The sequence below is a fragment of the Ammospiza caudacuta genome, chromosome 28 (genome assembly GCF_027887145.1).
Source record: "Ammospiza caudacuta isolate bAmmCau1 chromosome 28, bAmmCau1.pri, whole genome shotgun sequence".
NCBI classification, from domain to species: Eukaryota; Metazoa; Chordata; class Aves; order Passeriformes; family Passerellidae; genus Ammospiza; species Ammospiza caudacuta.
Genome location: NC_080620.1, coordinates 1,182,587 through 1,207,926, shown reverse-complemented (window position 1 = coordinate 1,207,926; position 25,340 = coordinate 1,182,587). Strand labels below are relative to the sequence as shown.

Genomic DNA, 25,340 nt, shown 5'->3' with positions numbered 1-25,340 from the left:
CCCCACGAGCAATGGGGGGAGCCAGAGCTGGGGGGGAGCTGGAAGGAGCTGGGCAATGGGAATGGGTGAGATGGGCACTGGGGGATGAGTGAGAGAGGCTGGGTGGGCTGGGGATAAGATGGGGAGAAGAAGAGGGGCACTGGTGGGGGACAGGGCTAAGGTGCAAAGACAGAGCCCCATGGTTCACCCCCTGACCCCATCAGAAAGCAACGGAGGCAAAATCTTCCCAGGGAGCAGCAAACCCTGACCTGGGAGCAGAGATGAGCAGCAGAACACTGGAGCAGCAGTGACCCAGCAGCAGAGCAGCACCCCCGGACCCTGCGGGATGGGGGCCAGGGCAGGACCCCCCCAAATCTGCCTCAGCCTGGCTGGGGGGCACAGAATGTCCCTGAGTGGGGAACGAGGGGGCATTACACACCAGGCTGGGGGGACAGCAGCAACCAAGCACCCCATTTCCCCCATCCTCCAGGGACTCCAGGGACTGGCCTCAGGACTCCCAAGCCTTTGCCACCAGTGTTTTGGGAATCCTGCCTGGAAACAGGCCACGCTGAGCTGGGGCTGGGGGAACTGCTGAACTCTGGCTCCCGAAGAACATCTTCCTGCAGCCTCTGTCATGCTAGCAGCAATTTTTGGGTTTAAGCCCTTAAGCTGCAAAACTGTGCTGGGAACCATAAGGACCCAATACCTCAGGGGAGTCCTTCCCCCCCTCTCCTCGATGCTCCAGCCCACGGTTTTCCTGTGCGGGCTGCTAGCTAGGGGGAGGGAATAGCTGCTGGTAAAGACAGCCAAAAAAGCAACAGAAATGACATTGAGCCCTGGTCAAAGTGGGCAAAACCCCTCACTTTAAAACCTCTCACTTCCTGAGCACTGCAAAGCATCGGTGAGGACAGGTGGGCTCCCCTGTCAGCAGGGGATGTGGAAGAGACAGTCCAGGGACAGCCCCACCTTCCACTGGGACCCCATTCTGTGCCTTTGGGAGCCCACCTGGGTGCCAGGATTTGGCTCCCTGGGCTCGGGCTGCCAGGGGTGGGTGGTGGAGCCCGGGTGGCTCCTGGCCCTGGCCCTGTGTGACTCGGGACGAGTGACACTGGCGGGCGCCCGATCTGCTCCTGAGTCCCCAGGGAATGGTGCCAGCCCCGTCCCCAACACCAACCCCAGGCGCACCCTGGGGACACCCACTCCCTTTCTCAGCATCTTCCCTCGGCGCTTTGTCCCGAATTGGAAAAAAACGGCGTTACCTGCTGGGCCCAACTCGGCTTTTCCAGGAGTATTTAACTTTGCTGGTCCCTCCCGGGAACCAAACAAGCGGCTCAACCTCACCAATCTCGCAGCTTTGGCAGCCAAAGTTGCCTCTAGTCTTCTTATTTGTCACAGAACCGCCGTGCTAAGGCTCGGGAGAATCTTTATTTAGTGTTGCAGATGTCACCAAGGCACTGCAGATTGGAAATGAGTCCAAAGGATTAAGACGAGGTTATTAATTGGAGGCCTTCCCCTTTAAGAATGATTGACAGTTACTTTCTGGACAAGTAATTGCTCTAAATGTCCCCCCAGCACGGGTCCGGGGGGGCAGTGGCGGACAAAGCCCCGAACTGCCTTCCCCACTCGGATTGTCTCCCCACAAAGGCGTCCTGCTGGAGTTTGCCGTGTAATCCCCTCATTACGGGCGAGGAGAAAGAATTAGAAACAGGGGGAGCGGAGAAGAAAGGATGGAGGGGGAGGGGGCAGGATTTCCTTGGGCTGCGGAGCCTCTGCCCCAGGGATGGGGTCCGGGGCAGATGCCCCAAACCTCGGTGGGATGGGGATGCTGCAGTGATGGGTGTTGTCCCCCCTGGACAGGGATGGCGAGCTGGGGGTGGCCCTGTGACAGCGTGGGTGGCCCTGTGGCTCCCATGACGCTGCCTGCAGAGCCCTGCCCGTGTGGGGAGCAGAGACGGGGACAGGTGTGGGGACAGGGATGGGGACCAGGCACGGGGTCCAGCGTGAGACCCCAGGGTGCGGACATGGCCTGGGGAGCTGCTCTGGGGTCTGGCTGTGGGCCCAGGTGTAGGGACCAGCCATGGAGACCAGGCCCCTGAACAGCCCTGGGGACCTGGTATGAGGATCAGGCAGGGAACACTCACGGGGACAAGAGCAGGGCACCAGGCAGGAGTGTAGGGAGCAGCCATGGGACAGTGCCCATGGGACCAGGCCTGGGATGATTCATGGCCATGGGACTGAGCACTGGGCCCAGGCATGGGAACACCCTGTGGGGACCAGCTGTGGGATCCAGCCAAGGGGACAATCCCTGGGGCAGCCCCATGGGCCCTGGCCTAAGGGGGCGTGGGACAAAGGCAGCCAGGCTGAGGGGCAGGGCCACCATTCTTCTCCTCCACACTCCCACTGCTGCCCCTGGGCCCCGAGGAACGATGGAAACATCATGGTGGGAGTCCTGGGCTCCGCTGGGGGATGTGCTTGGTGCTGCCCACAGCCCCATCATGAGGGGTGCATTTTGCCCTTTTCTTTCTTTGCTCACTTTTACTTTCTCCCAAAACCATCTTCCTGCCACCTGCAGCCGCCGCCACCCCCGGGCCTGTCTCAGCTTCCTCCCACTCCCTTCCTCCTCGCCACACTTCCCCTTTCGCATGGCAAATGTCACTGTGGGGGTTTTGGACTGTGCCAGGTGCTGCTGGCCCCGGGTCTGTGCCCTCCCCACCAGAGCTGCTCCTGGCGAGACCCCACAGCCCCTCTGTGTCCTGGTGTGGGCTCCGAGGCCATCTCGTTGTCCCCCACTGGGGCTGTGAGGCTTTACCTGCCCTGTCTCACAGCTCTTTGGGGACAGGTGATGTTGTGTTGGGGACGGCACGCCACTACCCTGGGGACAGTGTGCCACCACCGCAGGGACAGGCTGGCACTGCCCTGGGCACGGCAAGGCCACACCCCAGGGATGGCACAACCTGCACAGGCAGGCCCTGCAGCCCCCGGGGGTGAGGGGACACTGCAGGGCCAGCAGTGCTGCAGGAGGGCACGGGAAAGAGGGAGCTGTGGGGACAGCCCCAGGCAGGGCCACGTGTGGGGCAGGGCCATGTGTGGGGCAGGGCCATGTGTGGGGCAGGGGTGATGGGTGGGGCAGGAGTGATGTGTAGGGCAGGGCCATGTGTAGGGCAGGGCCATGTGTGGGGCAGGGCCATGTGTGGGGCAGGGGTGATGGGTGGGGCAGGGCCACGTGTGGGGCAGGGCCATGTGTAGGGAAGGGCCACGTGTAGGGCAGGGCCATGTGTGGGGCAGGGCCATGTGTGGGGCAGGGGTGATGTGTGGGGCAGGGGTGATGGGTGGGGCAGGGCCATGTGTGGGGCAGGGCCACGTGTGGGGCAGGGCCATGTGTGGGGCAGGGGTGATGGGTGGGGCAGGGCCATGTGTAGGGCAGGGCCATGTGTGGGGCAGGGCCATGTGTGAGGCAGGGCCATGTGTGGGGCAAGGGTGATGAGTGGGACAGAGGTGATGGATGGGGCAGGGGTGATGGGTGGGGCAGGGGTGCAAACTGGACCCCACTCTCCCGATGCCCATGCTGGCCACTGTGCCAAGTGCAGGAGCGTGTGCCCCACACTGGTGGCCCCCGGCAGGTTCCCGGGTGCCCCCTGGCCCGGGGGTGCGGGGAGGTGCCCAGGGTGCCTGGTTTGGGTGCGGGGGCTGCCCAGGGTCCCGGTTCGGGGTCGGGGGCTGCCCAGGGTCCCGGTTTGGGTGCAGGGAGGTGCCCAGGGTGCCGGGTTTGGGGCGAGGAGGTGCCCAGGGTGCCCAGGGTGCCCGGTTTGGGTGCGGGGGCTGCCCAGGGTCCCGGTTCGGGGTCGGGGGCTGCCCAGGGGCCCGGTTTGGGTGCGGGGGATGCCCAGCTGCCCGGCCCGGCGCTGTGTGTGCCCTGCCGGCACACACAAGGTGTTGCCTCGCCCGGGGGGAGGCAGCAGGCTGATTTGCCAAATGATTATAATTGCCTTTTAGGAGCAGATAGCAAATTGATTTGCTTCCTTGTCCAAGGCCCGTAATCGCTTCATCACTTTAAAATATTAATGCTATACTTCTTTGCTAGTTTCCCAATTACCCTAATTGAAGGCAAATTGGTTAAGAAGGTGCAATGCAGAGTATCAGGGGGTTTAGTTCACTCAAATGACAGTTTTAAACCTCCCTAATCCTATTAGCGCGCAAAGCTGCTAACGCTTAGAGACGCTGCGTCAGCTTACCGGGGCGGTGGGGCCGGGGGCGGGGGTCGGCCCGGGGGGCGGCCGGGGGCCACCGGCCTCACGTGACCAGCTCGGCCGGGGATTTATCACTTTTTTAGTTCATTAAGAGGCCTTTGGCAGGCGGGGAGGCAGCAGGGGTGACCCAAAAGGGTGCTGAGCGGGAGGCAGGTGGCAGCATGGGGAGGGCGGGGGGAGGACGATTAGCCAAGGAGACCTGGCGGAGGGTCCTGACCCGAATCCCAGCTGGCGCTGGGAGTCCCCATGCAGCCCCGCTGGGAGCGCTGGGAGAGGGCTGCCCGGCAGAGCAGGATGGGACCCTGGTGTGGAACGGGGATGGAGGACTGAGATGGTGCTGGCAGAGCTCGTTGGGGACCTCAGTGCCACCATCCCAGCAGCTGGCACTTGGTGGCGATGTGGGGTGGGATCAGCGTTGTGATGGGTGCCACTGCTGCTGCCGGCCTGCCAGAATCCTGGCCAGGGGCTGCCGTGGCGCAGACGGTCCCAGCCCACAGGTGGGGTTTGTGCCTCAAGGGAGATTTCCTGAGTTCTGAAGAAAAGCTGGTGACCGGGGATGAGGATGATGGCAGAGACAGCAGGGATGATGAAGTCAGCAGGGACAGGGGGGCCACCGAACATCCCGAGGCTCCCCGGTGCCAGGGGCAGCCTGTCTCACGCTCCCCGGGATGCTCGGCAGCCCCTGGGCTGGCACCGGGAGCGGTTCCGGGGCAATGGGCACCCCGTGTGTGCAGGGGGTGCTCTCCGCTTCTGAGCCCCCGGCTCTGCCGCAGCGCTGGGCTCGGGGGCAGCTCCGGGCCCACCTGCGCCGGATCCGGCCGTGGGCAGCCCGGGCAGGGCCGGCCCCGCAGCCTTTCCGGAGCAGATGGCAGCGGCGTGGGGAGGATGGAGGCGGCTCAGCGCGTCCTTCCTTTCATGCACACACAGCGTGATTCCCGGCGGCTCCGGCTCCGGCGGGAGGTGCCGCTGGGGCCAGCGCTGGACCAACATTTTACACGGGTTCAGCGAGCTTAGTCCTCGGGGACAGGCGACTCAGGAAGATTAGAGCTCGCTAAAATAGGCAGGTATTAGTGATCTCAGCAGCCCCCGGCCTTCCGGCGCGGCCGCATTTAAGCCAGCGCTGCTGCCGAGCGCCCAGGACAGAGCCCGGCGGGGCAGGAGCAGCCGGGCACCCCGGCCCAGCCGAGGGGATGCTCCTGCTGCCCGCGCTGGGGATGCTCCAGCACGGAGTAAATGCTCCACGCCCGCTCCGGGGCTGTCCCCAAGGGGTGGCCAGGGGGATCACGGGGTCCCTGTGAGGGCTGCTGCAGAGGGGGGGCAGGACCCAGTGGCCAAGCGTCCCGGGCTGGTTGGTGGCTCACAGGACACGGGGCAGCCCGGCTCCAGCGCTGTCACCGTGTCCCCTCACCCACCAGGACAGGGACTGTGTGGGTGCGGGATGTGGCAGGACAGGAACGGTGCCGGCAATGCTGTATTTATTGAGCCAAACGGTGCACGGTGCCAGGGCTGGTGAGGGGGGTAACGGGGTCAGGGACCTGCCCCATATGGGGGCTCAAACCAGGAACACCACGAGAGGGACCTGACCACACCCGGGCGTTCTGCACCCCTGCACACCCTGGGAAAGCAACTGCGAATGGTTTTGGGGAAGAAAACCCACGCCTATCATGAGTACTGGGACCCGTACCCCAAGTGAAGGCCACCCAGAGCTCGGCATGCCGCGGCTCCCGGGCACAGGGGCTGCCGATGGCTCCTGCAGCGCTGCTACATCAGGGCGCACCTGTCCCGCACCTGCTCCACGCCGCCCAGGGCGCGCTCCCGCAGCGCCGGCAGCTCCACCTGCCGCAGCTTCGCCAGGAAGGCGAAGGCCCCGGCGCTGCCATCCTCCTCCTCCTCCTCGCTGTGCACCATGGCTGCCAGGTCCGGCGGCAGCTCCACCGCCCCTCCGGCCACGTGCACCTGCGCGTCGTCCCGCTCGTCCTGGACGCGGGTGGGAGAGGCGTCGGGTGGGGACAGACGCGGGGCTCGCCCCGGCGGAGCGGGGAAAGGGGACAGAGAACGGCCAGTCCTAGGGGCTGGGGACACGGCGGGATTCCAGGACTGCCCAGTGCCACACTCGGACTCTGGGTGGACAGTTGGCGGCAGATAGACAGAGACAGTGGCCGTCTGCTGCCCCCTTCAGGAATGCCTCCGGCCCAGGGGAGCACGGCAGCCGTGGGCCTGGGGCTGTTCGGGCGATGTAGGGTCAAGAGGAAGCCCCCGGGCCCGCAGACAGGCTGGTTCTTACCTGGGCCAGGTGGTACTTGTCCCGCAGATGCATCCGCACCGTGGCCCGTTCTGCCTTCCTCTGTGCAAACGCCTTGTCCCGCTCGATCCTGCAGCAGGTGCCACACCATCACCCCTCCTCACTGAGGCCCCCAGGACCACCCCACCCAGGTCACCCTGCTCCTCCTGCAGAGCAGGTCTGGGGTAGGAGGGAGAAGGTCTGAGAGCCACAAGAGGGTTAAAGTGGGGATCTGGGAGCAGGAGCCGCATCCTGTCCACGCAGCTCAGCACCCAGATTCAGAGGTGGTTGATGAAGGCGCCCATTGCAGGGATTCGCTTCTCCTGCAGCCTCTCATGTCCCTGGTGCTGAGCTGCTGGCTTCCCACAGCGCCCAGTCCTAGGGAGGTGGGACCTGAATCCAATCCCAAGCTGACCCCCATCCCTGGGCTCCAAGGGTGATGGACTGGAACCACCCCGGGGCTCTGACACCTGGGGGTTCCCCTTGTCGCCTGTGGTGCACAAAGGTGCTGTCACAGCCCTGTGCCAGCTCCTCCATGGACCCCCCATGCTGTGGGGGACATGCTGAGGGCACCTGCTCTGCACTGTCTCTTGCCCCAGCTGCCTCCCTGTCCGTGTCCTGTGCCACCCTGGGGAAAGCCCACAGAATCAGATCCTGATTCTGGAGTGTTGGGGGACCCTCGTGACCCGCTCAGCCCCGGCAAAGCCTTACTTCTCCTCCAGCAGCTGCCGCTGGTACTCCTCAAACTCCTCACGGGCCATGGTGCTGGGCAGTGCTGCCGCCTTCTCATCCTTGGGGGCCCCCTTGGCGGACTCATCCTTGCCCCCCTGGAAGCTCTTCAGGGTGGCCGTGAAGAAGGAGGCCATGGTGGGTGGCGGTGGCAGCTCCTGCCCCGAGGTGCCCACCGGGTCCCAGTGCCCGCAAGGTCAGTGGGCCCAGCCCCAGGGGCACCGCGGATCAGGGGCGGATTAAGGCATTAGGAGGGGAAGGCACAGCCAGGGTGGAAGGACCTTCCCTTTGCTGCACCCAAGGGTGCTTGCAGGGGACAGTGGCAGTGCAGAGGGACAGCAGGTGCTGCCTCATCAAAGTGATAGGGAGGTGGAAGGAGTCACTGAACTGCAGCACACACCGGGTCAGGCTGAAATACCCCCAATACATGGGTCCAAAATTGGGTCAGAACCCATGGGGCCATGGCAAGCCCTGGGGAGAGCCCCATGCCGTGGGCACCCAGAACCATGCACTCAGGGTGATTGGGGGTGCAGGAAGTCAGCACGGAGGAGACACAAGAGGATTAGCCGAAAAAACCCAGCCGAGGGTCAGAGGAGTGGCAGCAGATGAGGCGGTGGTGGGGCACACCCATCCTGTGCCCCCGCTAATCCCTGCTCCACCGAGACCGAGATTGCTCGGCAGCCTGCGGGGCCGGGGGCTCCCCACGCCTGGGGATGTGCCCTGTGCCTGTAATCTATAGGAAAGCAATTCCCATACAGGCTCTGATTAAAGCATAATCCCCTGCTGCACAGAGCCCCGATGGGAGAGGGGCTGGATGGCGTGGGGGGTTCCAAGGGCCAGAGCTCCTGGCCCCCCCAAAGCCTTTCACTGGGCTTTGTCAGGCCCCAAGTGAGAGATAGGCCTAATTTCACTCCAGAGGCTTAAAGATGCTGTTGAACTAGATTCTTTGGTTTAATCAAAAAGCCCAAATCCATGTGGTTTAGCTGGCTGTGCCAGCATCCCCGTGTGGGGCTGGGCGCTGGGGCAGGGCTGAGTCAGGGTGGGGTCTCATCCCCCAGTGAGTGGAGATGTCCAGTCCTGTCTCCCAGCCAGGAGAAGTCGCAGCTTGAAGGGACCCCACACACAGCATCTGCTCCTGGGGCTGAGCACAGGGCTGTGGGCTTGGCTGCCTTGGGGTCTGTGCTCCCCACTGTGGTGGGCCAGGGCAGATCAATCCTATGGCAACCTTCTCTGGGCTGTGTGGTGGGTGGAAGGACCACACTGGGATGGAGGCAGGCTGCTGCTCCATCTCCACAAGGAGAGAGCAGCACCACAGGCCCTCCTGTTCCTGGCCCCTCTTGCCCTGCCACTCCCAACCCTGGAGGGTCTAGGGGCTTCAGGTCCTGTGTCCTGGTAGCAGGATGGGGGTTAAATGTCCCTCAGGTGCTTCAGCTCCTTCTGTAGCTTCTCTGTGAGTTTCTTGAAGGACGGGCGCTTGCCTGGCTCCAGCTCCCAGCAGCTCTTCATCAGGGCATAGACGGTGGGCGGGCAGCCCTCGGGGGCGTCCATGCGGTACCCCTGCTCCAGCAGCTCCGTCACCTCCTTCAGGGCCTGCCAGGATGGAGAACCAGCTGGCAACCCCCTTCCCTGCTCTGCTCAGGGAGCAGTGGGATGTCCCTGTCCCGTCAGTGCCAGTGGGGTGTAACCTGTGGTGGTCCCTGGCACAGTGCTCACCAGCTTGGGGTAGGGTGCCCGTCCAAAGGAAAAGGTTTCCCACAGGAGGATCCCGTAGCTCCACACGTCCGACTTGGAGGAGAATTTCTGTGGTGGCAGGAGAGGGGAGGCTGAAGCCAGCTGAGAGCTGTGCTGGGTCCCCGTTGCTTCCCGAGGGCAAGACAGAGGACGGTGACTGTCCCCTGCCCCCCCTCAGCTCCCCAGGGTGTGAGCACCCCCCAGTCCCATCATCCTGCCCCAATCCCCACTGCACTGCTCAGGACAGAGGCAGAATTTTGGGAGATGCAGGGCTGGCTGCGCCAGAGGCCACGGTGGGGCAGGGATGGGTCAGTGGGAATGGGAACAAGCAGGGGCAACCCAAGGGCGTGAGATGCTTTGGAAGGACCCCCTGGCCAGCCCTGTCCCTCTCACTGTCCCTCACATTGTGTTTCAGGGCCTCTGGTGCCGTCCACTTCACAGGGAGCAATGTGGCATCTGCACCCTTGGGGTTGACCCGGGCCAAGCCGAAGTCGCTCACTTTGGCCACGTTCTCCTCGGAGATGAGGATGTTGCGCGCAGCCAGGTCCCGGTGAACCAACTTCTTGGACTCAAGGTAGTCCATGCCTTGAGCCACATCCCTGCCACGAGCGAGTGAGACAGAGCCGTGTCCCTGAGTGCCCCCTGGGGCTGCACAGGGGCAGGCAGGGCCCTGGGTCCCAGCCCAGCGGAGGAGGAGGGGAACTCACAGAGAGAACAGGAGGAGCTGCTGGGTCGAGACGTGTGCCCGGCCCCGCGTGCGCAGGAAGTTCACCAGGTTGCCCTGACAGAGGAGGATAAAATGAGTCAGGACCAACAGGATGGGGCTGCCAGGAGACTTTGTCTTCTGCAGGTGCTGCAGTGCCTGGCATCTGTGATGAGTCAGCCCCTAGACAAGGATATTATTCCCAAATCTAAGCGGTGATGGGTCCCGCTGGCTGAGGAGCAGCCAGGTGCTCTCACCTTGCTCATGAACTCCATGACAATGTAGAGGCCATTGTGCAGGATCACTCCCAGCAAACACACCAGGTTTTTGTGCCGGACCTTCCTGGAATGGAGGGGATCTGAGTCAAGGAGGTGCCTGCTCATCCCAGGCCACAGGCAGGGTGGGGCCACGCCTGCATGGAGCACTCACGTCATGGCCGCTGTTTCAGCGAGGAAGGCCTGGGCAGTCACATCACACTTGATGTTCTTCACAGCCACCCTCTGCCCCAAGTACTCGCCCTGCAGGACATCTGGGAGAGCACAGGAGGGTCAGGCTGAGCCCCACACCCGGCCCCCTGCTCTCCAGGCTGAGCCCCCCGTGCCATGAGATGGGGAGGGGATCAGGCAGTGCCATCTGGGAACCTCCAGCCCCGCCCTCTCACCTACCTCCAAACTCGCCTTGCCCAATGCGCTCTCCCAATGTGAGGTGCTTCAGGTTCAGCAACCAGCCAGCTGGGCATGGGCACAAGGGCAGGTTAGCAGAGGCCACCAGTAGGGCCTTGTCCCTAAAATGCAGACCACAGCCCCCTCCCACCATCCCTACCTTTGGCCAACTCCTCCTCAGCTGACTTCATCCCAGATTTTGTTTTGGGCTTCACCAGCTTGGTGCAGATGGCTCCCTGCTCCTTCATGTAATGCTGCCAAGGGATGAACAGGTGGAGGTGATGCCAGCTCTTACCCTCAGGGTCGGGGTGTCCAGGGAACAGCTTTGGGATGCTCCACAAGACTGCACCATCGCCACCCTCGAGGGCAACCCACGTCTCAGCCTTGCTCCCCTCCGGGCACAGCCAGAGGAACACCACGATGGACCACAGGGGATATGGGGTGCTACTGGTGGGGTTGAACCCCTGGCAGGGGCTGCAGCAGCTGAGGGCTGTTGGCAGAGGCAATGGGAGAGGAAGCAGCCAGACAGGATGGGGCCGGATGGGATGGGATAGGACAACCTTCAGAGTTTTAAAGTGAGGCCAAGGCAGCTGAGAAGGGAAAGGAGCCACCCAAAAGTTGTGTCTAAAAGGAAAACACAAGAGTGCAACTCCCTGGAGAGGAGACAGGGTGAGGGCAGAACCACCAGGAAAAACTCACTGGAGGGGCGAGAGCTCACACAGCAGCCTGGGAGCCCTGTGGGGTCAGCAGGTGAGAGGGGCTTTGAGGGGAAGGAGATGCACCAAAACACCTCAAAGTCCAGGGGAGGCAGAGGCCACCAGGGTCTTCCTGCTATATGAGGCACTGAATAAGCAGGGATAGGGGTAAAATGTGGCCTTTGTCTGGGGACTGTGACTGCAGCTGGCACAGCTGGTTTGCAGAGAAATCCTTGGGAAATCCCAGATCTGCCCACTGCACCCCAAACTGAGCGGGAACCACGAGCCTTTGAAGGGGATGGAGAATTACACCGGGTAAAACACCAGTGAAAACCACACAGAACAGGACAAGGACCTGCCTCTGTGAGAGCCCATGAGGTCCTTGTTCTGCTCTGGCACTGGTGGGACCCTCTGCCCAGGGGTCTCACCTCAATCATGTCAATGAGGTTGGAGAAGTACTGCTGGCTGTCGATGCTGAGCGTGTTCTCCTCGTGCACCACGCGGTAGTGGATCACCTCCTTGCCAAAGCTCACGCACAGCACGTAGTCCCCGGGGTGCCGCACAGACTCACGCACCAGGAACAGCCCATCCTCGGGGGGCTGCAGCTCCTGCACCGCCTCCAGCCCTGAGATCTTCCCGTGGAACCAGCTGAGGACAGGGGCGTTGGAGAGGGGGCTGAGCCAGGGGCAGCAGCGAGATGGGGAAAGCAGAGCCCCTGCCAAAGCTGCACAGACCCTACTGCATGAAACCCCCCTCCACGGGGCTGGCACAATTAGGAGTCCTTTAAGCCAGGTACTGGCCCCAGCAAATCCCTCCATGGCCAGGGCACGGCCACAGGATGCTCTGTCCCCAGCTGCGCCCCCAAACCATGAATGGGGGGAACACACTGGATTCATCCGCACCCGCAGCTCGCAGGGGCTCAGCGGGGTCCCCCCCCAGTCACCCCGGCTGTACTCACGGCATCAGGCTGAGCTTGGGGTCGGCGCGGATGGCCCCGCGCTCCCGCAGGGCGCTGGCTGCCAGCAGCCCCTCCTGGCCCGTCTCGTTGTGCCGGGCGCGGTACCAGCCTTTGCCCTGGGGACGAGAGGGTCTCAGGGCAGGGCAAGGAAGGGCGGATCCCTCTGGGGAGGGAGGGACTGGCTCTGGCAGCTGAGCAGAGCGTCCCTGGGCAGCCGCAGGTCTCACCTCCACGGCCTCGATGATGGTGACCATGTCCCCCTTGCGGAAGGCCAGCTCCCGGGGCTTGGGCTTGCTGTGGTCATGCTTGGTGACACACTGCGTGCCGGGGGGCCAGTGCTTCTGCAAGGACAAACAGCGTTGGTGGGGACAGCGAGAGCTGGACCCCTCTGCTTCCCCCCGGCACCAGGGCCAGCCCCAAGGACCCTCTGAAACCCTGGCTGGGGACCAGGGGCGCTGGGCACGAGCCCTCCTCCACCCCAGTTCGGTCCTGGGGGCACCGCAGGGTCCCCGGTGTCAGCTGGCACTGCTGGTGTCCCTGTGCTGCCCCGCTCACCCCAGACATGGCCAACCGTCAGCGCATCAGGGACTCCCTGTCCTCTCCTGCTGCCACCTGCAGAAGAAACCAAAGGGGCTGTGGAGGGACAGGCTGAGCTGGCTTGGCCCAGGTCACGGCTGCTGTCCCACAGACTCCCCTGGCCAGTGCAGCTCCTGTCCCTCACATAGCCTTGCACCACGGGATGGAGGAGAAGGCTGCAAGCTCTGCCTGTGCCAGCTGTGTCCTGGGGACACCCCTGCCCCACACACGGATGGAAGCAGGACCAGCACTCCTGCTCTCTGCCACCAAGGAGGGGCCCCAGCTCTCAGCAGCTCTGCAGGCACAGCAGGAGCCCAGCACCACAGCTGCGTGGGAGTGATGTGGTTTTACCAGGAACTTGCTTTTTCACCTCCTCTTTCAGGAGCTCCGAGTCACCAGGGGCAGCAGCCGTGGCCCTGCTGACGTGGAAAGCAGCAGGGCTGGTGCGGGGGCTGCCTGGCACTGGGGACACAGGCCAGGCTGGGCTGAGGTGGGACTGTCACATGCACCGGCTGTGGGATCATTGCACAATGTCCCTGTGCTGCCCTGACACCAGCTGGTCATGCCGGGATGCATATGACAGCTTTGCAATTTAAAATTGTGGGTCTTTTCCTCCTTCATCCCACTGCCACCTCCTTGGGAGGATCATAGAATCAGAGATGGTATGGTTTGGGAGGGACCTTAAAACCCATCTAATTCAACTCCCTGCCATGGCAGGGACATCTTCCACTGTCCCAGGCTGCTCCCAGCCCTGTCCAGCCTGGCCTTGGGCACTGCCAGGGATCCAGGGGCACCCACAGCTGCTCTGGGCACCCTGTGCCAGGGCCTGCCCACCCTCACAGGGAACAATTCCTGATTCCCAATCTCCCATCCAGCCCTGCCCTGTGGCAGTGGGAGCCATTCCCTGTGTCCTGTCCCTGCAGGCCTTGTCCCCAGTCCCTCTGCAGCTCTCCTGGAGCCCCTTCAGGCCCCAAAAGGGGCTCTGAGCTCTCCCTGGAGCCTTTTCTTCCCCCAGCCTGGCTGCAGAGCAGCGGGGCTCCAGCACTTGGAGCACATTTGTGGCCTCCTCTGGCCTGGCTGCAGCAGCTCCATGTCTTTCTTCTGCTGGGGTCTCAGAGCTGGAGGCAGCTCTGCAGGGGGGGTCGAATCAGAGCAGAGCAGAGGGGCAGAATCCCCCCCTGCCCTGCTGCCCACGCTGTGGGATGAGCTCCTTGGAGCAGAGATGACTTTGCTCTTTGGAAGGTGACTCACAATCACTGCTCTGCATCACTGCTGTAAACTCCTCTCTGTGGCAGTGTGGATCTAAGGACTGTCTGATCCTGCCAGCCCATATCCACAACAACAAAACAGGGACAATTGTAGCTGCTACGAGATTAGCATTGGAAGGCAGCAGTTTTGTCTCTGGCAGAAGCCATCCCCTCGCCTTGCAGCCCATCCATGGCACACGTGTTGTCTTGGTGAAGTTGGGGTTGCACAGCAGCCACTGTGAGCTGCTCCCCAGCTGCACACCAGAGGCTGCTGTGACTGGTGCAGCTCAGGTCACTTCCAGGATGCTGAGGACCTCATGAACACAGAGCTTCAGCACAGGGTCTGCTCCATTCCCCTGCCAAGGTCCATTCTGTCCAAGGAAGGCTGTGCTGGCTGAGCCAGGAGGGCTGATGGCAGTTCTGACAACTCTCCTTCATTTACTGCTGCTCAAGGACAGAAATTTTGGGTGAAAAGCAGCAGCTGTTTGGTCGGTCCTGCCCTGTGTGCAGACAGCAGTTGGTGCTGGGAAGGGACAGATCCTCCACTCGGGTACCAAAGGGAAGAGCTTCTCCTCTGCCTAGCCAGCCCTGGGGCTCAGGGTGATGGACACACACCCCCAAGGGACACCTGCTGCCAGCAGAGCCTGGACTGCAGCCAGTGCCTCGCCCAGGCACCAGCAGGGACAGCAGTGAATCACCTCCCTCCTGGTGACACTCACATGCCTGCTCCTAAAGCAGCTCTTTGTTCCTGGAGGTGTTTGATCCACGAGATTCCCATCACTGGAATGAATGCTCCCACAAGCAGAGTGTGCAGGCAGAAAGCCTGAGAGGAGATATTTGCTCCCTTCTTTGTTTTGGGGCTGTTCTGTACTTTTATGAATTGGTAAACCTGAGTAATTGCAATGAGGTTGAGAAGCACAGAGACGTAGTGGGGGTTGGTAAAGCTGTCCCAGCCCTGGACTGGAGAGCTCAAGCTTATTGCCAGTGCACAGAGTTCCCCAGGAGGAGATGCCAGAGCTGTGACAGGAGGGCCCCGGCTGCGATGGAGCCGCGCTGGGCTCTCCCCTCCAGCAGCACTGGTGTCACTGGGACAGAGGGCAGCTGCTGCTCCCCTGCTGGACACCCGGGCATTCCCCCCTGCCCACCAGGCTCAGCACCGTGCCCGTCCCTCCCTGTGCCCCAGGGGACAGCAGGACAGAACCCTCGGCTGCCCTCAGCGCCCCTTGGGCCTGGCTCTTACCTCAGCGGTGCCCATGTGGTGCCGGGGACAGCGGGGCCAGGGAAGCTCACAGCTGAGCCTGGGCTGGGATCCCTGAGCTCCTGGGCAGTCTCTGTCCTACACAGAGCCGAGCTCCCAGGCAGAGAGCAGCTCCCAGGCAGAGCCGGGGCCGATTTCCTGATTTCTCTGCTGCCGAGGCTGTGATGCAGCGCCCGGGCGGTCCCTGCGCTGGCGCCGCCTGCGCCCTCAAACCTCTATCAGAAATGAGTCATTATTTGACAACACTGAGAGCAACTTCTGCCCTTTGAGGGCACAGCTACACACCCTCCCTAGCAGGGAACTGGAGCTCACCAGATCCTGTTCCCTGTGGCTCTGTGGGGGAATCGGTTTCCCCCTGCAAACAGGGGCAGCTGCTGTCACCACTGCTGGCCTGGCCAGAGCAGTGACAATGGAGTGGCTGCCTCTGGTGGCAACAGCTCTCCAGGGGCACCGAGTCCCAGGGGAGGACGAGCTGGGACCAGGGATCCCCAGGCGTAATCTTATCTCAACACCGACTCTGTGAGCCTCAGAGCAGGCTGATCCAGGCCACCCTTCGCTGTTCCTCTGGGGGTGACAATCCAGAGGCACCACGGGTTGGGACAGGCAATGGCACAGAAAGCTTTAAATGAGTGCTGCTGTCAAAGAGAAGCAGCTTATCTGTATCCTGCAGCATCCACACGAGTGGGGAGGGAATAACCACCTCTGTAGCTCATCATCCCAGCCACAAAACCAGACACCAGTTCTGCACTGATGTTCAGCATTTCCAATATTCTGAGCAAAATGGTGAAAAAGAAGAAAATGCAGTTGTAGGCAAACACCAGATTCATTCAGGAGTCTTGGGATCTTTTTGGGTGTACTTAAAAAAAAATTAATGAAATTGTGTTTAAGCCTTCAGAAAACATTGGCAATTCAAGGGCAAAGGCAGTGTAGAAGAAAACTAATCCAACTAGCAGGTACTTTCAGATCCTGGTTATATTTTCCCATACACAAACAACTTCCCCAAGCCATTCAAGCCAGACTGTTCATAGGATTCTTGGGGTGTGATTTCCCAGGAGCACTCCTTGCATTATTCCCTGTATTTGTAGGGATGGATCCTTAGAAACCTGGTCTGTTCAGGCTGGAGAATTACACATGAGTTCATCCCTACAGCTCTATGCTGCACTCCCAGGATCTGCACCAGGCTCCCTGTGACAAACAGAAATGTTTTGTGGTTTTGGGTTTTTCACATCCGGCCGTTGTTACAGACACGACCATGGCCGAGGAACTCGGCGCCACGCACAGGGAGCCACTCCCTCAGATGTTCTAAATGGGCTTTTCCCATCCTGCTGCACAGCCAGCAGAGATTCCCACGTGCTTCTGCCTGAGCTGGTGTCCCCTTTGCACCGTGGGGCCTGCCACCCAGCCAGAGCCTGAGCCTTTGACTCAGCACTGCCTTCTCCCATCTCTGGGGCAGCAGAGGCACCGCCCGGCTCCGTGGGTGCAGCTGGACCCAGGTGCCTCCCAAAGCTACAGAGCCAAAACCTTGGGACTGTGCGGCCCTTCCTAACTCACTGAGTAAATGGGAATGGGATGGGAACATTTGTCTCACATTCTAGGCTGAGGCTTTGCCTACTTGCCCGTTTTCCTCCTGACATCTTGCATTTGGGCCAGGGAGAGCGAGGCTCAAGATCCTACAGAGCGAATTACCGAGCAGTGCCATTCCTGGCAAAATCCAAGTTTTCCAAAGGAGCAGAGTTTGCAGGTGGAGAGATAGGCAACAATATTCATCAGGAACAGCACACATTTTGTACAAAAAACCCATCTCCCGTCAGCTCAGCAGGATCTGGGCATTAGCAATCCCCAATCCACAGGCTCTCTTTTGGCAACTCAACCCCTTTCAGTCCTCTTGGACAATACCATTGGATTCAACATAAATGTACCTTCCAGCCTGAGGAGTCTGGCCTGCATTTCATTTTCTAGTTCCCTTCAAAAAGGGAACCAGAAAATGGAAATAAGTCATGAAAGCAGACATGTCTTTGACATCCAATCTCCAGCATTTAAAGGAACATCACTGAGTTCAAACATGCTTTATCACAGCAAAGATTTATATTTCCACCCAGAAATAAAAAATCACAGAATTGCAGAATGATTGGTGTTGGAACAGACTGTGAATAACATCCCTTTCTAAACCCCTGTCCTGGCTATTCATGGGAGCTCCCAGCCCTGTCCAGCCTGGCCTTGGGCACTGCCAGGGATCCAGGGGCACCCACAGCTGCTCTGGGCACCCTGTGCCAGGGCCTGCCCACCCTCACAGGGAACAATTCCTGATTCCCAATCTCCCACCCAGCCCTGCCCTGTGGCAGTGGGAGCCATTCCCTGTGTCCTGTCCCTGCAGGCCTTGTCCCCAGTCCCTCTGCAGCTCTCCTGGAGCCCCTTCAGGCCCCAAAAGGGGCTCTGAGCTGTCCCTGGAGCCTTCTCCTGTCCAGGTGAGCACCCACAGCTCTCCCAGCCTTTAACAAATACATGAAGCTGAAGCCTGTGACAATTATCTTGCTGTCTGCTGGTGTCACACCCAAGAACCCAAGTGTCCAGCTCTGGTTCTCTCCATTGCACTCCTTTTTCAGGCACCACTATGACAGCACCAAAGCTGTGTTACAGCTCGGCCAGCTTCGTTCCAAACCACTGAGAAGGAAATGTCTCCACGCCTGCACCTTGCTGTACAAACAGCTCCCAGCCAGCTCCTGGAGCCCAGGATTCCTGCTCCAGAGGATGGGGGGAAAGCCCCAAACCCACACAGCAAAACCTGGCAGCTTCAGGCACTTCAGGCCAGAGGGCAGAAATCTAAAGTAACAAAATGTTTGAAGGATACACATGATACCAGAGTGTGTGTGGGATTTATTTCTTCTTTTTTCTTTATTATATCTCTCTATATGTTTTGCTGTGGGAAGAGTTTCTTCTAGAGCAAGGAGTGGGAGGGAAGGAAACATAACAGAAGGAATGGAACTGTTGCTACAGGCAACTCAACTCTTACACAACGCTGCAATTTCTGTGATGGTTATGGAATCATTAAGGTGGGAAAAGATCTCCAGGATCATCAGGCACAACCACCAGCCCAGCACCACCCCCATGTTCACCACTAACCCATGTATGTCCCCAGGTGCCCCAGCCACACTTCCAGGTGTGGTGACTCCAGCACTGCCCAGGGCAGCCTGTGCCACTGCCTGACCACATTTCCATCAAGCTTTCCCCTAGATCCAGCCCAGACCTCCCCTGCTGCAATTTCAGGCTCTTTCCTCTTGTCCTGTCATTTGTTGTACAATTTTGGAGAATTATAGTACAACAAAACTACCTGCAATGGACTATTTAAAATGCAAGATATCGGATTAAGCCAGGACTTATTACAGGTAAAAATTGCAATCATATGAGCATTATTTCATACATGCAATATGATTACTATGCAGCATTTCTTGTTTGTAAGTTTTTCCACCACCTTCACCCTCTGCTCTTCTACCTCTCTTCTTTTTACTGTGTGCATCAAATGTATTCTTTTAAGATTTCAGGTGCCCTGATTATGGTTTTTTTCCCCTCAAAACCATCAGTTTTAAACCATGCCAGGAGAAGAAGGAGATAAAATGGTAACAACTCAACTGAAATGAAGGCAGCTATATGGAGGAAATACACAGAAATCTGCAGTTCTTCCCACACACCATGGAAGATGGAATTCTAAGTTATTTAGAAGTTCATCACCATCACTACACCATACACAGAAATTAAGCTTATATTGCAAAACCTCACCTAAAGCTACAGTAGCCAGGGCTGTTGAAAATATGGAACCAAGAATCTGGTGTCCAAGCTGAAGGTTTCTTCATCAACCTCCTGCCCTGAGTCACAGAGGTTTCAGGCAAGACTGGCTACTGCAATTTTAATTTAATCTCAAACTGGGTTCCCTTTCATCATATTTAACATGAGCAACTGCAGGAATTTAATGTTTGCTTATTTGATATTGATCAAGAAAGCCAATGCTCTCATTGCACAGTCAAGAAAATTGCAACTGTTAATGAAAAAGAAGTAATTACATGTAAATGACCTTTCCTGCTGCATCAAACCAAGAACAACTGAGCAAACAGGATGGGAGAGGGCTTGAGTCATGCACTGTACAATTTTATGTGCTACAATAAATTATTTGGTTTTCCACATAGGCAATAAAGAATGGGACAGAGGAGTCAATGGCACATAGAATCACTGAGCACATGTAGCACTTCACTCACAGACAGGAGGACTCTCCTTTGGTGGGACATCCCAACCTCTCACTGTCAGTGTGGAGAAGCAAATGAACCAGGACCCTCCTGCAGGGCTTGGCATGGAGCTCAGGGCAAGGTTCTGCCCCCCGAGGCTGCTGGGCACTGCCCAGGCTGCCCAGGGAATGGTGCCAAGGCTGCCAGAGCTGCAGGAGCTCCCAGGGCTGCTCAGGGTGGGGGTGTTGGGGTGGCTGGGCAGGGACAGGGCCTGGATCAATGATCCCTGTGGGATCCAGATCAGGATTTTCTATGATTCTGTGCTCCTCTCACTTTGATGAATCCCTTCACTTAAATCTGACCAACATCAACAGAATTTCTGGAGTTATTAATGATAGAAGTATAATAATGTAGTCCACATCTCTAAGTAGTTTAAAAGTGTTAATTGCAGTGAGAATCTTCAGTATCCCACTGTCAGGGACATTCAGCAAACTGTATTAACTGCACTTCTCTACCTGTGCATCATTTCATTACAGAGTCACTGAATCCCAGAATGGTTTGGGTTGGGGGGGACCTTAAAACCCATCCCATCCCACCCCTGCCATGGCAGGGACACCTTCTACCATCCCAGGATGCTCCCAACCCTGTCCAGCCTGGCCCTGGGCACTGCCAGGGATCCAGGGGCAGCCCCAGCTGCTCTGGGCACCCTGTGCCAGGGCCTGCCCACCCTCACAGAGAAGAATTTCTTCTTCTACAGTAAAGAGTTCCTGGCAGCTTACAGTCTCTAAAGCATCCAGCTTACCTTCCTAACAGGGATCTTGCAGTCCAGATTCATCTGTCAATGCAAGAGATGAGAAAGGAAACCCATCAGAAAAATGAATATATTGCAGTCAGGTTTTTAACAGCAAACATCAGCAGGCAAAGAATTAAAAACATTAAAACCTATTTTAAAACTATTTAAATAATTCTGAAATCTTGCTTTACCTGAAGTAAGAAAATGTGAGAGGCTGATCAACTGAGCTTTAGATTCTCTGGAATGAGCCCACAGTTACAGCATCTGAGACTTCCCTTAAAAGCTTTTCTATAAATAACAACTGTGAGTGTTCCGAAAAGCAACATGAGCTTTGTAGAAGTCAAGTGGGAGTGCCTGGGGCTGGAAATACAGTTCTGAAAAACCCATAGAATCACAGAATCCCAGAATGGTTTGTGTTGGAAGGGATCTTAAAGCTCATCTTATTCCACACCCCTGGACAGGGATACTTTCCACTGTCCCAGGCTGCTCCCAGCCCTGTCCAGCCTGGCCTTGGGCACTGCCAGGGATCCAGGGGCAGCCACAGCTGCTCTGGGCACCCTGTGCCAGGGCCTGCCCACCCTCACAGGGAACAATTCCTGATTCCCAATCTCCCACCCAGCCCTGCCCTGTGGCAGTGGGAGCCATTCCCTGTGTCCTGTCCCTGCAGGCCTTGTCCCCAGGCCCTCTGCAGCTCTCCTGGAGCCCCTTCAGGCCCCAAAAGGGGCTCTGAGGTGTCCCTGGATCCTTCTTTTAAATCCTTGTTTACAAAAAAATCCCATTGTCTCTGGAGAGAATTAAAGTGACACGTTAGAAGTAAAAAATCAGACAAACATGTTTTCCCTTTAGCCAAACCTTGCTGCTTCTCTGGGCATTTGCCCATTCTTGGGACTCTGCCTTGGGGTTTGCAGCATTTTGAAATTAATTACGAGGCTGCTTTGTCACAGGTCATCAAACTACCAGGAATGTATCCACTTCTGTAGGAATTCAGAGTACATAAATAGCCAAATAAGAAATTATATTTTCTCTTTTATCACCAAAATGCACACACCCCCAACAAATCAACTCTTCTACCTGACCTTGGTGGCAGAGCTTCCTTGGGATGAACGTCAGGAGAATGAAGAGCTGATTTCAGAGCTCTTTTGTGAAAATGTTAATGTTCTCAGACAACTGAGTGCACGCAGGATTTTACAGCTGCCAGCAATCTTCTTAACTGCAGTAATCATACAAGAAATTCTACCTCAAATGCACACCAAGAGCTGAATCTATCACCTCTGTCACTGAGATGGAGTTTTTGGGGGTCTCCATGGATATTTCTGCTCTTTCCTGGCATTTTCCCATCACTCACCTGCTGCAGTTTGATGGCCAAGTGCAAGAGGAGAAGTTTTTTCCCCACCTCCTGTCACATCTTTTATCTGCGTGTAGGATTCTGGCATTGCTGTCTGAATACTAAACACAAACCCACTGCAGCTGCACTCAGAGCCTACAGGGAAGTTGGATATTTTAACCTTCACCATCTCCAATCTGAGACACAAAGCACATCCCTCAGAATAACTAACCATGACAGTGACAGCAGGAATTTCTCACCAGGATGTATTTTCTCAAGGTGTACATACTTATTCCTTAATAAAATGTTGCCACCCTATTGAGTAACAGTGACTTTAAAAGCTCCCAGGCACCTTACACAGCAATTCAAGACAGGAAGGAAATGCAGCATCCATTGAATCTGCGAAGGGCTCTAGAAAGAGCCAACTGAAAATCCCACAGAAAATTTAACTGGAGCACAAATCAGTCACATACATTGACAGGGTTTGTCACCACAATGCAAATGTCTTAATTTTAAAGCTTATGGGGTGTAGCAATCATTTAATAAAGCATTTCTTACAGCAGATTTTTTTTTTTTTAGTCCATTGTGCACTCAGGTATGTTCTATTGAAGATTATCACCCCTTCCTGGTGCCAGTGAATCACCTGCCTGTGTTATCATGGGCATTTTCCAGGCATAAATAACACTTACATTTGGGTTTTTTTTCTTTTATCTGCCCATGCTTGTAGTAAGAATGGGAAGAACAAAACCTGATCTCACCAGAAATGAAGACCTAATTTAGATTTTGAATCTTAATGTATGATTTCATAAGTAAAAGTAAAGTAACATTTTCAGGAATTTACAAAATACAAATAATCTAAATGTGTCATCATCTGTCCCAGCATTGATAACAGTATTTGCACACAGAAAAAAAAAAAAAAGCCTGACTAATACAAAACCCTACATGAAAGCCCATAAATGTGTATTTGAAAAATCAGAGTAAGGTGATTATGCACAAAGTAAACCAGCATGGCATAAGTTCAACATCTTGATCAAGCATTGTTGAAAAATAATGTTGCAAAAAAGTTAAAAATCATGATGAATATATGTGAAATCAAAAGCCTCACACAGCAACTTGTCCCGCAGGGAAAGTGTCAACCTCTCCTACTCAGTGATGTCAAACAGGATGTACACCCAGCAGGCCTCAAGGTACACTTTCAGACACAGTTGTAGTCTGCTTCAGTTTTGTCACCTTCTTTTCACAAGTTTGCTGCTTCTTTCCTCTATTTTTAGCAGTTTGTGAATGAAGAAAACTGGCTCGGTATCTCAATTCTTAGCTGTTTAGGAAGACTTCCCTAATAGCATTTAGGTTAAAAATCCTGCATACTATTGGCAGCTCTTTGTTCCTATGAAATCTTCCCCAAGTTGTTCTATTCCTTCTCATTAGAGCAATTATTAGAGCAGCTGGCAGTGGTGGATTAAATTTATGACTGACATTTACACCTCTAACCCAACACTGAAGCAATGCCTCTGCTAAAAGCTTTGCTTTGTTAAGCAAAAGCTTCTGCTTGAGCACCTGGCTGGCACTCGGACTCCCGGAGTGCAACAGGTGATGCTCAGAAGGCAAACCTGGCAAAGTGAGAACCTCTGCACAGATGGGCTGGAGAGGTGGCTCCGAGCCAATCTCATGAAGTTCACCAAGGCCAAGCACAACTCCTGCTCCTGGGTCAGGGCAACCCCGAGCACAACCCCAGGCTGGGCTGGGAATGGATCAGGAGCAGCCCTGGGGGAAGGACTTGGGCTGTTGGTGGGTGAGGGGCTCAGGCTGCCCCAGAAACCCCCCCTGTGCTGGGCTGAGCCCCAGCGTGGGCAGCAGGGCAGGGGGGGATTCTGCCCCTCTGCCCCTGGGCTCAGGTCAGACCCCACCTGCAGAGCTGCCCCAGCCCTGGGCAACAGCAGCAGGAGGACGTGGGGCTGCTGCAGCCAGGCCAGAGGAGCCACGGAGATGCTGCCAGGGCTGGAGCCCCTCTGCTCTGAGCCAGCCTGGCACAGCTGGGCCTGCTCACCTGGACAGGAGAAGGCTCCAGGGACACCTCAGAGCCCCTTTTGGGGCCTGAAGGGGCTCCAGGAGAGCTGCAGAGGGACTGGGGACAAGGCCTGCAGGGACAGGACACAGGGAATGGCTCCCACTGCCACAGGGCAGGGCTGGGTGGGAGATTGGGAATCAGGAATTGTTCCCTGTGAGGGTGGGCAGGCCCTGTCACAGGGTGCCCAGAGCAGCTGTGGGTGCCCCTGGATCCCTGGCAGTGCCCAAGGCCAGGCTGGGCAGGGCTGGGAGCAGCCTGGGACAGTGGAAGATGTCCCTGCCCACGGGTGTGGAATAAGATGAGCTTTAAGATCCCTTCCAACCCAAACTATTCCACGATTCCACATTTTTCCAATGGTAAGAAATCTTTAAAAACAAAAGGCACTCTAGAATCTTCATGCACTGCAAATACAAATTTAATTGTAATTATTTCTTTGCTGATGGTTTTATCAACTGCAAAGGTATAGTTAGGCCTGAGAGATTTAAAGCTTTTTATCACAAGTGGACATGAATGTGTTCATGATGCTACACATCAGATGCTTTCAGTATTGCAGAATATTTCTGAATGGGTTATAGCTCACACCACTTTCTCCACCCTTAGCATCCCTTCCTCTGTGCAGTTCTCGGGATCAGCTGCTGCTGAACTTCTGTTGATGCCACTTTTCCAGCCTCAGCAAAGAACAGTAACTGCTGAGGGACTTCAGATGCTCAGCTGGTCCCACGGACCTGTCACAACCTCTCTAAGAGTGAGGAGTAAGTACTGGCACCCTGCTGTAAGTACTCTACTCCAGAAGCAGACATTGGGAAAAACTCCAGTAAAGACAACTCTGAAAGACCACACCGTGATCATGAGCATGACCTTCTTCTCAGGCCACATGAAAAATTTGACAATTCTTGTGCTCAGACACTTTCAAAGCCGTAACTCAGAGAAGACATGAAGTACAATGTCCAAGATGAATGAACACTTGGAGCAAAAGGTTTTTAGAGACATCAGTTTGAACAGTCAAAACCAATTGTGAAATAATTTTCAAGAATATTTTAAGAAATAACACTTGAGGTTTGATTGTGGTCTGCTTTAGTTGTCAGGTTTTTCTGAAGTGTTAACTTTATTTCCCTTTAACTGTGACACCAGTCTAACTTTTGAGGAAAATGTGATAGAAAATCTCTGTGAAATGGTTTTGTTTCATAGCATAGATGACAACTTTAAGCTAGGAACTTTTGGCAAAGCTAAACAACACAGATCACACCAGGTTGTCCCAAGAGCTTCTTTACTGCTGTGAACTGACTTAAAGCATATACTTCTATCACAGCTTTTATCAGAAATGTTTCTGAAAGAGCTTTTCCTTGATGTACACCCTTCTGAAGCATGAAGAGGCTCTGTGGGGTTCGTGTCCCACCTCCCGAGGCTCCCGGATCCACTTGCACCTGCTCCTGCAGCACCGAGCCCCACCACAGAGCCCACATTGACGTGCTTTGCATCCTGCAGGGCTCGTGTTTCCCCGGCTTCCTGCCTGCTCAACAACGCCTTGCTTGTTGCACTTTTGTGATTCTAAATGCCCCTGGTATGGCAGGGCAACAGATTCATTTCCCTTTCAATGAAAGTACTGTTTTTCTATTAAACATTGTGTCCTCTGAATATAAATTGAAAATTTTCTTAAACACCACCCTTTGGAGTCACATTAAAACCTGCAATGTATAAAAAGCTCACAAGCACAGGCGGTTTGATGAGTTTCTCCTTCACTGCCTCACACTGCTGGTGTCCCTAAAGCTGGGTTCTGTCTCCCCATGTGCAAGAGCCAGCCCACACGCTGTGTCAGGGTACTGGGTTTTATCTCCATCCTGCAGAACAAGGTGCCAGGGCCCTCAATGCTGGCACACC

General features: G+C 56.7%; 2 protein-coding genes across 3 annotated transcripts; both read right to left on the bottom strand.

Moving 5' to 3' along the window:
• Positions 1-5,987: 5,987 nt before the first annotated feature.
• LOC131569033 (complexin-3-like) lies at positions 5,988-7,373 on the bottom strand. The gene is made up of 3 exons (XM_058821229.1): positions 7,219-7,373; positions 6,511-6,598; positions 5,988-6,203 (listed from the first exon to the last, which is right to left on the bottom strand). The coding sequence occupies exons 1-3, from the start codon at positions 7,371-7,373 to the stop codon at positions 5,988-5,990; spliced, it is 459 nt and encodes a 152-aa protein (XP_058677212.1).
• An 854-nt stretch (positions 7,374-8,227) lies between these two features.
• On the bottom strand, positions 8,228-20,115 carry MATK (megakaryocyte-associated tyrosine kinase). Of its 2 annotated transcripts, XM_058821059.1 has the most exons (13): positions 15,049-15,159; positions 12,541-12,597; positions 12,213-12,326; positions 11,986-12,101; positions 11,456-11,675; positions 10,493-10,586; positions 10,336-10,401; positions 10,100-10,199; positions 9,928-10,012; positions 9,675-9,748; positions 9,371-9,566; positions 8,950-9,036; positions 8,228-8,826 (listed from the first exon to the last, which is right to left on the bottom strand). In XM_058821059.1, exons 2-13 carry the CDS (start codon positions 12,547-12,549, stop codon positions 8,644-8,646), a joined length of 1,344 nt encoding a protein of 447 aa, XP_058677042.1. In that variant the 5' UTR covers positions 12,550-12,597; positions 15,049-15,159; the 3' UTR covers positions 8,228-8,643. The 2 variants fall into 2 exon arrangements, with proteins under 2 accessions (XP_058677042.1, XP_058677041.1); XM_058821058.1 differs by lacking the exons at positions 12,541-12,597; positions 15,049-15,159 and adding an exon at positions 20,083-20,115.
• Positions 20,116-25,340: the final 5,225 nt, after the last annotated feature.

Excerpts from the sequence above, each read along its gene's own strand:
- LOC131569033 (XM_058821229.1), bottom strand. The coding sequence starts at position 7,373 with ATGGCCTCCTTCTTCACGGCCACCCTGAAGAGCTTCCAGGGGGGCAAG. Across the intron at positions 6,599-7,218 it reads CGGCAGCTGCTGGAGGAGAA|GATCGAGCGGGACAAGGCGT; the intron begins GTAAGGCTTTGC and ends CACCTGCTGCAG. Across the intron at positions 6,204-6,510 it reads ACAAGTACCACCTGGCCCAG|GACGAGCGGGACGACGCGCA; the intron begins GTAAGAACCAGC and ends ACCCGCGTCCAG.
- MATK (XM_058821058.1), bottom strand. The coding sequence starts at position 20,115 with ATGAATCTGGACTGCAAGATCCCTGTTAGGAAG. Across the intron at positions 10,200-10,335 it reads TGGGCAAGGCGAGTTTGGAG|ATGTCCTGCAGGGCGAGTAC; the intron begins GTAGGTGAGAGG and ends GTGCTCTCCCAG. Across the intron at positions 9,749-9,927 it reads TCATGGAGTTCATGAGCAAG|GGCAACCTGGTGAACTTCCT; the intron begins GTGAGAGCACCT and ends CTCCTCTGTCAG.